Source organism: Microtus ochrogaster, chromosome 7 (assembly GCF_000317375.1).
Source record: "Microtus ochrogaster isolate Prairie Vole_2 chromosome 7, MicOch1.0, whole genome shotgun sequence".
Lineage (NCBI taxonomy): Eukaryota > Metazoa > Chordata > Mammalia > Rodentia > Cricetidae > Microtus > Microtus ochrogaster.
In genome coordinates, this window is record NC_022014.1 from 81,342,955 (window position 1) to 81,356,981 (window position 14,027).

General features: G+C 49.1%; 1 protein-coding gene across 2 annotated transcripts in view; it reads right to left on the reverse strand.

Moving 5' to 3' along the window:
* Positions 1–1,961: 1,961 nt before the first annotated feature.
* Positions 1,962–14,027, reverse strand: part of Usp36 (ubiquitin specific peptidase 36) — a 32,625-nt gene continuing 20,559 nt past the window's right edge. For both annotated transcript variants that reach the window (XM_026780408.1, XM_005350811.3), the window contains exons 14-21: positions 11,721–12,389; positions 10,922–11,052; positions 7,547–8,089; positions 6,303–6,499; positions 5,588–5,689; positions 4,952–5,067; positions 4,434–4,585; positions 1,962–3,975 (exon numbers count right to left, since the gene is read on the reverse strand). In XM_026780408.1, the coding sequence (XP_026636209.1) occupies positions 4,454–4,585; positions 4,952–5,067; positions 5,588–5,689; positions 6,303–6,499; positions 7,547–8,089; positions 10,922–11,052; positions 11,721–12,389 (1,890 nt within the window). In that variant the 3' untranslated portion in view covers positions 1,962–3,975; positions 4,434–4,453. The remainder of the gene's footprint in view (positions 3,976–4,433; positions 4,586–4,951; positions 5,068–5,587; positions 5,690–6,302; positions 6,500–7,546; positions 8,090–10,921; positions 11,053–11,720; positions 12,390–14,027) is intronic.

Consider the following 14,027-nt stretch of genomic DNA (forward strand, 5'->3'; position numbering starts at 1 on the left):
CTGTGGTTTTGGAGCCTGTCCTGGAACTAGCCTTGCAGATCAGGCTGGTCTCGAACTCACAGAGATCCGCCTGCCTCTGCCTCCCGAGTGCTGGGATTAAAGGCGTGTGCCACCACCGCCCAGCTCTGGGGCAACTTTTAAAAGACCCTCAGTATTGGGCAGTTGACAGCTGATATTCCTGCCAAAGGACCGAGGAGCATCACCGGACTCTCATCTCTCAGCCATGGTAGAGGCAATAGAGGCAATTGATTTGTATTTTTAATAAAGTGTAGAAAGTAAAACAGCCACACTGACCAGCCTTACAGACCAGGCCGCAGTAACACACACCTTTAATCCCGGTAGACACACTAGTTGCCATTGAAACCGGGCAGTGCATGCCTTTAATCCCAGAACTAGAGAGGATTGTAAAATGGGAGACAGCTCTCAGTCTCACTCTGAGATTCCTGGAGGCAGGATCGCCATTTTGGCCTCAGGTCAAGATTAAGAGCCAGTGGCTGGCTGTTTTGCTTTTCAGATCTTCAGGCTGAGCCCCAATTTCTGTTTTTATTAATCGTGTTTCAAGTCATCCTTTCAGCTCCTCCCAGACACCCGTAGGTAATTTTGCCATAACTGTATGTATATGGAGACTGCATGTCCATTTCCTAGCCGTCCAGGCTCGAATAGTCTCACAAAAACCATATTAATTACAACACTGTTTGGCCTATTAGCTCAGGCTTCTTATTAATTGACTTTTACATTTTAAGCTAACCCATATTATTAATCTATATATCGCCATGAGGTTGTGGCCTACTGGTAAGGCTCAGGCGTCTATTTCCTTCAGCAGCTACATCACATCTCTCTGACCCCCACGTACTCTCTCTCTCTTCCAGCCTGGCTATATTCTGTCTGCTATAGGCCAAAGCAGCTTTATTCATTAACCAATAAGAGCAACACATCTGCAGGACTTCCCACATCGATTGTGCATGAACCTGTAGTCTCAGGACTTGTTAGAGTATATGCCATGTGCAGGGTTGGCAGAAGGGTGGGAAGTCACCATCCATGCCTGGGTGTGGTTCCCTTCTAGTCAGTCAGATTCTGTAGGCAAACCCAATAACCTTTCTGGTCCCCAGAGCTGGGCTCCAGTGAAGTCTACAGTTTGTCTCTTGCACCCTATGAGGTGGTGGACATTTGTTTATGTCTCCCCAGAAAATGTCCCATACAACTGATGGTGACAACATTCTACACCCGACAAAACACCTAGGGGAAACAACACTTCTCTGAGTTTCCTTTCTACGGTGTTTTTTAAAAACCACCCCCAACATTTACAGAACCAGAAGTTGTCTTTTTTATTTTCTTTTATGGATTTTTGAGACAGGGTTTTTCTGTATAACACCTCCGGCTGTTCTGGAACTCACTACTCAGTAGACCAGGCCGGCCTTGAACTCAGAGATCCACCTGCCTCTGTTCCCAAGTGCTGGGATTAAAGGAGTGTGCTGCCACTGTCCAGCCACCTTCATTCTTAAATTTAAACAAATACAATTATGGGATTAACTGGGGCTGGAGAGATGGCTCAGAGGTTAAGAGCACTGGCTGCTCTTCCAGAGGTCCTGAGTTCAATTCCCAGCAACCACATGGTGGCTCACAACCATCTGTAATGAGATCTGGCACCCTCCTCTGGCGTGCGGGCATACATCGAGGCAGAATGTTGTATACATAATAAATAAATCTTAAAAAAAAATTATGGGATAAACTTAGATACATTTCTTTAAATCTTTTATTTAAAACCATTCTTTTTTCCCTGAGAAGGGGATCCCAGTACATTATCCAAGATGGCCCATAACTCCTAGGCTCAAACGACGATCCGCTCTGATCCCAGCTGTGGATGGCCGCCTGAGAGTGCAGCATGGAAACACAGCCTGGCCATTGCTGGGGTGAGCTTTTTTAAAAAATGAAAGGAAAAGACAGACACAGAGAGAACTCACAAAAATGCATTACTTTATTGCACCAAGATCTTGGCAATATCTGGGAGCTCTTGAGAGAGAGAGTGGAGAGTGTGGGGATACCTGTACACATACAGACGCAGTCACACAAGGATGTAGGGTAAGAACAGCCCCCAAACAGGCGGGTGAGCGAGAACAGAAACACCAGGGAGACAGCCCTCTGCACATGGGCCCAAACCACATCAACTGCCAAACACAAGGTTCAAACTGATATGATTTGATCCAACAAAATGGCTACTTTTAGAAAAGCCTCAGTTACTTATGTCAGGATATGTCGCCTAGAACTCTTGATGATTTTTCCAGGACCACTGTGTCCCTAGCCTGTTTCTAATGGCATCTAAGGAAGGAAAGGACTTGCCTTCACTGACAGTAACATATGCTGCCAGAGGTTAGGATGTCAGTGGGGGATCATGACTATCCAAGAGGCAGTGGTGGGTTACACCCCCTGGAAGATATTTTACAACGGATAATCTAGCAGACAAAGGAAGGAACCAATGTAGAGGAAAACAACACAGGAGACAGATCAATTCTGTGCTGGCAGCTTCTACGACACTCAACTAGAGAATGTCATAGGAAAAAACAAATGTGGCCTAGAAGCAACTGATACAGGAACAAATGACAATCCCTGCCCATGAAGGCATCTGCCTCCCCCCAAGACAACGCATGGAGTCCTCACCCTTCCTGGACACGGTGTCCAGAACCCGGCCCACACAAGACTGATTACATTCGGCTGGAAGACTCAGCCAGCAGACCCATCATGGAACTGCTGCTCCCTCCCTTTGGAAATAAAGGGAGGGACACACCCACATAGAAACAAGACCTTACCTCCTCACACAGAGAACACAGCTTTTTCCACATTGCAGCACCAAGGCCCTGACTGGGCAGCTGGATAAAACGCTACACGTGGAATTGACAAGGCAGCCCCCACCCCTCCCAAGAGGCCCAGACTGAGGAGGCCAGTCCAGAGCAGCCTAGGACTTCGGGAAAGAGACGTGCCCCATGAGCAAGAACCTTCTGGAAACTCCCATCTACTGGGTGCTGTCTTCCCTTGGAAATATGGTCCTCACTAGGGAGTCTTGTTAAACCAAAGTCTGCAGGGACAGCTTGAGCAAGACAGAAAAGGACTCTTTTTGAGTCATACAATCTTCTCAATTTCAAAGCACTCACAAAATTGAGCAAATGAAGCCAGTATTTGCATATCAGGGAACATATTGCTACAGGAAGCCACAGGCCTGGTCAAAAATAAATGCTTTATCATAAGTAGTAAAATAACGGAGAATTCATCTTTAAAGACCACCACCTTGACAGAGACCTGTAGGTTAGTGCAGATGCAGGAGAAGCTCGTCAAAGTTACCTTGGCAGGGATAGCAGCCTTAGAAGCAGAGGCGCTGGCACGTAGTTCAAGGCTCTCCTATGCCTAGAAGCTGCTGATTTCTAGAAGGTACGGAGGCCTTTCGAGGAGATGCACTTGGGGGTGGGGGGGCAGTGCAGTCACCAGGGGTTCTGCAGCTGACAGTCAGTCATACAGAGGCCCTTTTGAGGATAGGGCCACAATACAGCTCCAGCAGGAGAGTAAAGGAGGGCTCACCAGAAGAGGCACTAACATGCCGCCATCCTGAGTGAAGGACATGCTGGGAGATGCTGGCCCCAGTCTTGTCTCGACAACCACCAGGAACAGAGGGGTTTCCTACCTAGACCCCAGGGTCTATAAGGATGCTCAGCCTTTGCTGATGTCTCCTGCGTTACTGTCGGCATGACACCACAGGCAAGTCTTTCTCTTGCGAGGTTCGTTATGAATGCCACCAGAGGCCCTGAGCTGAAGTCCCAGGGCTTCTACGTTAAGATCATCTGTGAACAGTGGCACCAGGAGCCTCCACCATGGCAGGCTCACAGTGCAGTGGAGTCTGCACAAGGCCCCTCCTCCGAATCAAGTGGACAGTTCCCAGGATGTGATGTGACAGCTTTGGGATGAAGTGGCACAGGTGCACTGGTCTTCCTGGTGAGAAGAGAGACCATGACAATCTTATGACATCCCTGGGTCCTTCAAAAGACAGTCGGCCACATCTACAAACAGACACAAGACACACACACCACAAACTCATGCACCAGACATGCAAGATGTTTACCAAACACACTACACACATCTATCACATGCACCAGGCAGACAGACACACTGCACACATACACCAAATGGTCACAGACACCATTCATACCACAGGTCACACATGCCACGTACATACCAGACATACATACCATACACACACCGCAGACACATAGTACACCCCCCCACAGATAAACACATACACAACAGACCATACACCAGAGACTACACATGCTACACACATACCAGACATACAATCAGCTACAAGAGACAGATGTACAAAACAGAAGTACACACTGACACGCACACCATATGACTAGACGCACAGCAGACAGGCACACACCCAAGCTGACCTCTAACAAGCACAGCGAGCTCAGCGGCGATAGCTGAGACTGGCGACCTTAGCCGGGTGAGTCACAGACCAAAAGTTCCGTCTGCTCTGGAGCTTCTGGAAGGCATTGAAGTTTCTCTTCTTTTCTCTCTTGAACTTTTTAATTTTCTTTTCCTACATTAAGAACCACAGTGTCACACAGTTCCCAGAGAGGGCTCCTCCAAGCCTCAGAGACTTCTTGCTGCATACATGGCATATGCTTCCTAGACACACGTGCAGTTACTGCACATGGATGGCCTCTGAGGGAAGCTCCTGCCACCCTCGTCTTCCTGAGGATGAGACAGAAGGAAGAGACCCACACCTGCCCAGAGTACTGGATGCACGGAGAAACAGTTCAGCGGGAGGGAACCCAGGAGGCCAACTCCAGCCTTGCCCAGCTGCTCTGTGCACACACAACTGCACCAGAAACTGCTCTCAGTGCTCACGCTGAACCGTGCCCACCTGTGGCCCCAAGCCTACGGTCACAGCCGCACACCATACCTTTCCTCGATCAAACTCCTCATCCCAGTCATCCAGCACGGTCTGGGTCCGGGCCAACCTGCTGTCTTTGATGGCATCCTGACTGACTGCTGAAGGCTCACCATCCCAGGTCAGAACTGTACAAGACACATCCTGTCAGCATCACCTGTTCTAACCACTGTAGGGTTCTCACTGCCTCTCAACACAAGAAACATGGAAGGGGAGGTGGGTGTGATCGAAGTGAGCTCCAATTCCAACCGCAAACTTCTCTCTAACCTGGCTCTCACTTCAGAAAAAGGGTTCATGCTCCAAGTCTGCTTTGTAAAACAGGGCCAAAGTCAGTACTGCCAACACGAGGGCCGGAAGGCTTCATCCCTTTGCTCTTCTGAACTGGGGACCGGGATATTCTGCTCAGGTGGCCCAGGGTTTATGCTCCTCACTTTGCCCTGCTCTTGGGTCTCAGATCTTTCGGATCCAGGGAGAGAATTTGCCTTTCTGCCACAGCAGAGGTTGTGTTAAAGCATATTCAACAACTGTTGAAGTTTTATAAACCTGAGCAGTGTGGTCTCCACATCTCATAGCACAGCAAGACCCACCTCAGCCCCTCCCACAACCCAAATCAGTCAGTCCCTAGGAAGCCCTGCCCCAGACCTGTACCTTTTTTCCCATAAGCCTTATCAGATGAGTCCTGGAGCAACGCCTGGACCACATCGGGCTCTTGATCTCTGTTCCAGCCAACAAGAGGCGCTTGTCCCAGTCCTGTAATCAGAGGACATACTAAAGCAAATCACTGAAGAAACAATCATACATCCTTGTAATGGCACCAACAGATAACTTCCTAGTGATAATCCTACCTTACTGTCCAAGTCCATTCGTGAGAAAACAACAAAAAGCCAGCACTGAGATCTCTGTCCTCAGCTGACAGAACCACCTCCAAGTGCAATCTAACTACCCAGCCACAAAGGGCCTGCTGCAGGTAGGACCTTCAAGTGTCCCACAAGACCATGCCCTGTTGCGGGAAGTGTTTCAGGGCACTGGGCGCTTGCCCTCCCCAGGAGGAGTAGGTTCACAGTCACCCTTTTGCTCTCTGGCTTCCTGGTCAGTGAGCAGCTCTGCTCTGCATGCGCCACAGTGATGAGCTGCACCACAGGCCCAGAACTACAAGATGCACGGAACCTAGACTAGAGCTCTGCTCCTGCCTCCCTCCCGAGCTCTTGGATTATATGCTCATGGCTATGCTAGCCATGCCTCTTCTCTGAAGTGACTGAGGATTAGCTGCTGACAGAAAGATGGCGTGTGGTGAGAGCTCCCAGTTGTCTGCAATGAGGAGTAGTGGAAGGCCACCTTTGTGGCTATCAGCAGCAGTCCTCACCCAGGCGGTCACTACAAAGATGGCCATTCACGCTCAACTCAGGGACTGGGGTGACACTGGGCCTTGGGCTCCTCTGGCCTTCTGGGTGCTGGCTTTCTTCCTCTTCCTGCTGTGAGGCATGTGTCCTTTTTCTCCTCTTCTTCTTCCTCTGCAACTCTGTCCTGGCCTCAGGCTCACAGTGGTCTGCAGGGCAGCAGCTGTGGGGAGCCAGAGGAGGGGGACAGTCAGCCCTGCAGGCACACCACAGGCAAGAGTGAAGCTCCTTGATGGCACCACAGCTCCACCCCATGGGCCTGGGAGACAACTCAGCCTGCTGACCCGAGTTTGATTCCTAGTCCCTCAAGTTGTCCACTACACATGTGCCGTGGTGTGTGCAAGCATGCTCACATGCACACACACACGTGTAAACAAGTAAATATAATGCTTAAAAAAAGTTGTTGATATGGCTCAGTGGGTAAATGTGCTTGCCACCAAGACTGACAACTTGAGTTTGATCCCCAGAACCTACATGGTAGAAGGTGAGAATTAACACCTGCAAGCTGTCCTCTGACCTCCATGTACATGCATGTGCACGCACACACAACACACACACATACACAAATTAAAATTAAATTAAATTCATTTAATTACAAGGGGAAGGGGGACTTAGAAAGAAACCAAAGCAGGGCTGGAGAGATGGCTTAGAATTTAAGAGCACTGGCTATTCTTCCACAGGACCAAGGTTCAACTCCCAGCACCTACATGGCACATCATAACCACCTGTACCTCTAGTTCTAGGGGCTCTGAAACCTCTCTATCAATGCACATAAAACAAACAAATAAATAATAAAAACCCCGAAAGCTCCACCCCAACACTCCTGAGACCGCTGGCAGTGCCGTGCGGATGGGAGTTTACTCCACATCGAGCTCACTCCACCCTGTGTGAGGCTCGCTGTCCACAATGACAGTCAGCATGATGCTGAAGATAACATACAATCTTTGCTTTATCTGGGGCACGTACACTGCATCCACAGGATGTTGTTGCAACCTCATCTAAACACACAGCCTGGCCTGGGGCCACATGACCCTGTAATTCTTGGCCCTTCTTATGCACAGTGATATCCACGGCCTGGATGTGGCTATCTTCTTTCAGCCTTTGGCATAAACTCACACAGGACACTTTCCACCCCACGTCAAGGCCAGCACTGTACTGTTAGCCCACACCACCTGGGAAGGCTATGGATACATCCCAGCCATGCTCTTACCCATGCTGTAGAAGACTCTGGGAGAGGATGGCTTCCTGGCTAAGTCTCTCTGATCTCTTCCTCTTCCTCCTTTTCCTGCTGCTTACATGGTGACTGTCCAGGATGTGACTCACTTGATGGTCATTTACCTGGGGCTGTGTACCCTCTTCCTTCTGGTCCTGAGACTGGCCTTTCTGCTGGGGAGCCATGGTAGCCATATCCTCCACGTACTTCTTCTTCTTCCTCTTCTTGCGTACTGCTGCAGGTGCTCCCCCGAGGCACTGTGGGAGATGTGTATCTATACCCAGTCTCTGGGGATCTCCATTAGGGGTCTTTTTCCTCTTTCTGGAGGGGCTGTGCGGGGCCTCGACGGCCTCTGGCAGCTGGTGTAAGTGGGACATGAAGTGCCCGTTGACCTGAGGCAGGGGCATCCAGGCAGAGGAGCGGCAGCTCTGTGGCTCTGATGTCCCTAAGGGCTTGGCGCTACTACTGGACAGTGATGCAGAGTGGGGGTGGATGGAATGCTTCGGGAGGGTAGATGGTCGGGGAGCAGGTGCAACAGCCCTGTAGACAGTGTACAGGGAAAGTCACTGTAGAAGATCTGCACAAGTCATTCATCTGCCAACCCTCACCCCAGCTCCCTTCACGTGTTAGGGTTTGAGACGAGATCTCTCTATGTAGTTCGGGCTGGTCCAGAACTGGCTAAGCACACCGGGCTGTTCTTGAACTCACAGAGATCTGCTCGCCTCTGCCTCCTGAGTGCCTGGGTTAAAGGTGAGCGCCAACCTATCCAGCGCATCCTGGAATTTTATTTTATTTTTTTTAATATTTTATTTATTTATTATGAATACAATGTTCTGTCTGTGTGTATGCCTGCAAGCCAGAAGAGGGCACCAGACCTCATTACAGATGGTTGTGAGCCACCATGTGGTTGCTGGGAATTGAACTCAGGACCTTTGGAAGAGCAGGCAATGCTCTTAACTGCTGAGCCATCTCTCCAGCCCCCTCACCCTGGAATTTTAAAAGGTTATTCTGTCTCTGATTCTTAGATACACATGCAAATTCCATAGCTTTTAAAGGCAGGCTAACAAAATTCAATCTATGTAAAATCAAAGTTAGTCCATGTCGCAGTTTCTTGTTACAAAGTTTTTTGGGTTATTTTTTGGTAGGTTGAAAACTGAACAGGAACCTTGGGCATGCCAAGCAAGCATTGTACCCCTGGGCTATAAGCAGAGCACAGATCTGAGCATTATACATTGTATTCTTTTTAAATCCAGGCATGGTGGCACATACCTGCGATCATAGCACTTAGGAGGTTGAGGCAAGAAGACCAGACAGTCAAGGGCAGCCTTTACCACTTAGTGAGTTGAAGAGCAGCTTGTGCCATTTGACAGCCTGTCTTCAAACAGACTAATAAATGATACAAGTGAGTGTGTCGACACTTGCTGTGACCCAGAACTTAGGGAATAGAGGCTGGAGGGTCGTAAGTTCAAGGTCATCTTCCAACACTCTTCAAATCTGAGTTATGCAAAGGCTACATACAGCAAGCAAGATCAGCTGGGCAGCCCAACATAAGCCTCAGTCACAGCTCATGGGAGGCAGAGACAGGTAAGTGAAACTCTGTCTCAAAACCAAACCCCCAAACCCTCCCTTCAAACAACAAAAACTAAAAGCAAAACAAAGGAACCAAATCCTTATGTTTCAAGTTTTCAACTCAAATGTGTTAAGAGCTAAAATAAACAAAACATCCTGTCCAGGTTGATTTTCCAATCTCCAGAGGCCACAATGGTTCCCTTGGGGACTGAGCATTCCAGGAGCAGCAAAACAAGCTATGCACCATCCACAGTTACGTTCCTTTGGATCTGGGCTGGGGACTGGGGACCCAATTTCATAGAGGCAACTACTGTAAGAGGGATAAAGTAGGGACTGAGGATGCGAGGCATGCCTGTGTGGGTACTTCAAAGGCTTAGTGGATTCATGGAGGCTGTACTTGTCATCACCCAAACGGGAGAGACTAGCTGTGCCACCCAAATTTGTGTCACTCTCAGTGTCTGCTGAAGCTTTAAGAAAACATTTACACTGGGGCTGGAGAGATGGCTCCGCACTTAGGAGCACTTGTTGCTCTTGTAGGTTCAGTTTCCAGCACCCAAATGGTAGCTCACATTCACTGTAACTCCAGCTCCTCTCTTCCAACCTGTGGGCACCAGGCACACACGCATGGTGCGGATATACATGCAAGCAAAACATTCATACACTGAAGTCTAAAAAACAATTAAAACAAAATAGCTTGGGCTGGAGAGATGGCTCAGAGGTTAAGAGCATTGCCTGCTCTTCCAAACGTCCTGAGTTCGATTCCCAGCAACCAAATGGTGGCTCATAACCATCTGTAATGGGGTCTGGTGCCCTCTTCTGGCCTGAAGGCATACACACAGACAGAATATTGTACACATAATAAATAAATATTTTAAAAAAACAAAAAAAAAAAAATAGCTTGTTAGCTTGTGCCAAGTGTGGTGACGCAGCTTTAATCCCAGCATGGAGGAGGCAGAGGCAGGAGGATCTGAGTCTGAGGCCAGCCTGAACTATACAGGAAGACCCCATCTCACACAAAATCCTGACAAGGAAGGAACAACTCCCCTCAGCGCCTCAACACTTGGGAACCTTAATATTTAAGACACACCAACAATGTCATGCTAGAGACAGGACGTATGCACACTCAGGGTGGGGTGGAGGCATTAACAGATGTCACCCTAACGGCCCCCTAGGATTGCAGGAGCCCAGCAGTGACCCAGGACCTCACTCTTGCCCTCTCTTTGTTCCTCTCTCCCAGCTGCCCAGGCATTTGGGTCCCTGTGAACCCAGAAAACCATATATCTTCATATCATGCCACTCAGTACTCCTATGGGACACCAGTACCATGTGTTCCTGCACCTCACTGGATCACAAAAAGATCGTCTACAGATGAGATTAAAGGGCTCTGAAGAATCCTAAAGCACTTAAGGTCTCCCTGTCCGGCCTGGCATGCAGCTGGCAGCCTGGATGCTTTACAGAGCTAAGGAATGGAAGCACTGTCGGAGACCAAGTCATGACCCTGGCAGGAAAGATGTCCCCACAGGGCTTCACAAGCCTCTGGACTCACAGGGTCTAACTTCTTGAGGAGGTACAGGTCAACACAGTGCCCAGCACTCCAGGTTACAACATGCTGTTGCAGGCAGGTGAAAACTTAAGACTTGGAACTATGAAGACGATCAACTCTGATCAACTGAGGTTCTTTTTACCAGACAGGGATGGTAAGAGGGGCCTCTGTCCTCGATGACCCATGGCTCTTCACTAGCCAAGTACACGTACCCACAGGAAGGAAGGAGTCGGCACTCTGGGGCCTGTGCCCAAGCTCACCTGGTTTTACTGACAGGCCCAGAGGAGGCAACGACGGGGTGGGTGGCTTTCATGGGGTAGGTGAGGTCGGAGAATGCTGAGGGGGGAGGTGAACAGATGTCATTGCCGGTCGCCCTCCGCAGGGTGCTGGCCTGCAGTTATTGACATAAATAAAAACTTGGTGGTCTAAAAAAGGTTTCCGTGAGTGAAGAGGGAAAATAAAATTGAAAAATAAATAAAAATAAAATAAAAGAGCCCAGAAAGATGAATAAAGGGATAGAAGAAAAAAAAGGAAGGGGTAGGTGGAGAAAGGGGATGGCAGAAGAAGAACCAGAGAGTGTTGTTGGTTAGAAATAAAAAGGAAAAAGGGAGGAATTTAAACAAGCACCCAGCACAGTTCCCACCTATCACTCACTGCCCACGCAAGCTCTGAACGGGAAACTCCTTCCCAGTCCCCTACGTCCCTCCCGCCGCCATGGCTCAGCTGTCCTTCCCACCCTGAGCAGCCCAAGAGCCCACAGTCCTTCCTCTGTGGCTCAACTAGCAGACTCTGTTTACAGAGAACTGGTTAGTACTCTTAGCATAGACTCCACAGACACCTGCGGTGCTAAGTAACTGGTGTCCCCTCAAACCACCACCTCCACCCTAGACAACCTGCTCTCAAATGGCAAATGGCTGGGAACGCCAACAGACACTCTTCCTCTGGATTAAAGGAGAGGAGGCCACAGTCCTTTGTGATGTTCTATCTTCCTATGCCCACATTGAGTCCCAAGTGACAATTTACAAGTTACTTCCAGAGAGGAGACCCCCACAGACCCACCTTCTTGGCCGACAGGGCCAGTTTTTTGGCTGGTGGAGGAGACATGAGGCTTGTGGGCTCAGAGGCGGTGCTGCTCAGGGCAGGGGACTTCAGCTTCACTATCTTGGGATCTGCTCCATTCAGCAGTGCTTTGGAATGGCCAGTGGTGGGACAGTCTGTTCCCTGAGAATCACAGAAATGCGTAGCTCTGCCCTCTACGGTCTGCGGGGCCTTGGTAGGGTCACTGCTGGCAGAGTGTTCAGGGCTTGAGCTGCTCGAAGCCCCCTTCTCCAGGTCCACACCACTGCCTTCCCCCTTCAGCCTATGCCCATTAGCAAAGGCTTTGACCAGGAACTTTGGGGAGGTAGAGAAGATGGTGTCCCTGCTTGCCCAGGACCCAGGTCGCTGACTCCTGGATTCGCTGGGCCCAGGAGAGCCCTGAGAAGTAGTGGGGGATGCGGTGAGAGACTGTGGGGGAGCTGACTTCTTCACCTTCTTTCCAGGCTCATCCAGAATTGTAGGCATGTGTGTGGGTGTGGGGGTGAGTCTTGGGGAAGGAGACCCGGCAGATGTCTTTGCAGGAACACATCCATTCTGTAACTTCAGGGCTGGGAGGGAGCCATTCCTGGATACAGGCACACCAACCTCCTCAGGGGCCTGTGGCTTCTTCATCATCACAGAGTCTTGTCGCTAAAGAAGAGCAAGAAAGGAAGCCTTCAGAGTCCAAGAGAACACTGCCCAGGGAATACAGCCAAACCAAAGCAGGCATCCCAATCAAGGGTAGTTTCTGGGAGCCAACTGGGTTCTGGCTAATGGTAAATACTTCAGGACATGTATACAAAACAGGCTGCACTTTAGGACTGCCTTCCTATAAAAGCAACAAGGTTTCACCAAGATCTGAGAGAATACACAAGGAAAGAATGTAGCAAGGCTCCATCATGTAAACATTGTGCTCCACTGAGTGTCCTCTGTATCCATTTCATCATAGTGCCACAAGCTAAAGCCTTCTCACAGGGTAGGCCCTCAGTCTTCAGTGTCTCACTAGGAGCCATGTATCTCTTCATGGCTTATACTAGTCCCTATACCGTGACTAAAACAAACAAGCAAACAAAACATTTGATAGTTTAGAAGTCATTTTAGAAGTCTAAGAGATCAATCTAAAATTCCTGGAGGTCAATGGGAACTAGTTTTGGGGACTGGTGAGATCACTCAGTGGTTAAGAGCACACTGGCTGTACTTCTAGAAGACCTGGGTTCAATTCCCAGCATATACAGGTGGCTTCTGGATTCTGTGAGCACTGCATGTACATGGTGCACAGATATACTTGTAAACAGAGTAAGCACCCATACACAGAAAATAAAAATACATCTTTAAAAAAGGGAGTCATTTTCTTCTGCTACCTCTTAAAGAACTGAGGCCCCCATTGCACCACGGCAGCCCTCCAGTGAAGTTTTCCTTCACCGCCCTTGGCCCCACCTCACTACAGTCAAGCACAATACTGGATGCAGTCCTGCCCTATGCAGCAGTCTCCAAGTCAAAAGTACTTTTTGATACATTTACTCAATGAAATAAAAAAAAAAAAATCCCAGATGCTCTGATGTCCTAAAACCAAGGCCATATGAAAGCAATCCACTATTCATAAACCTTTCATAATGGCCACCTCCTGCTTGAGCATACTCCTATCTGCATCCCTCTCCTCGGTGACCACAGGCCTTGTGGCCCAGGCATGGCCTCACGTACAGTCAGCCTTTTCTGTACTTAGTAGTCATGTAGTAATTTACCAGAAATGGGATTCCTGGGCTGTGGATTACCTCATGAACTTCGACACAGGTGGTCAGACTGAATTTCCTCTTGTCTGGCAACATATGCATATTTCCACACACTGCCGTGGCATCTGGGATCTTGTTATGCTACCATCCCTGCCCTTCACAGCAATCACAGCAAACATGCGCTTCCTTGCATCTGCTACAGTTCCTTTTGTGTATATGTGGGGAGTAGGGTGGGGGAGAGCAAATGCTGGTGCTGGACCTCAGCTAAGTACACACTGACCACTGAGAGATACCTCTCCCAGCCCCCTACTGAAAACATTTTAAAAACTTTACTGTGTTTTAAAGATTATTCGTCTGTTTATTATGTATACAATGTTCTGTCTGCATGTATGCCTGCAGGACAGAAGGGGGCACCAGATCTCACTGCAGGTGGTTGTGAGCCATCATGTGGGTGCTGGAAATTGAACTCAGGGCCTCCGGAAGAGCAGCCAGTGCTCTTAACCACTGAACCATCTCTCCAGCCCCTCAGTTTTTCTTTTTCTTCTTCTTCTTTTTTTTT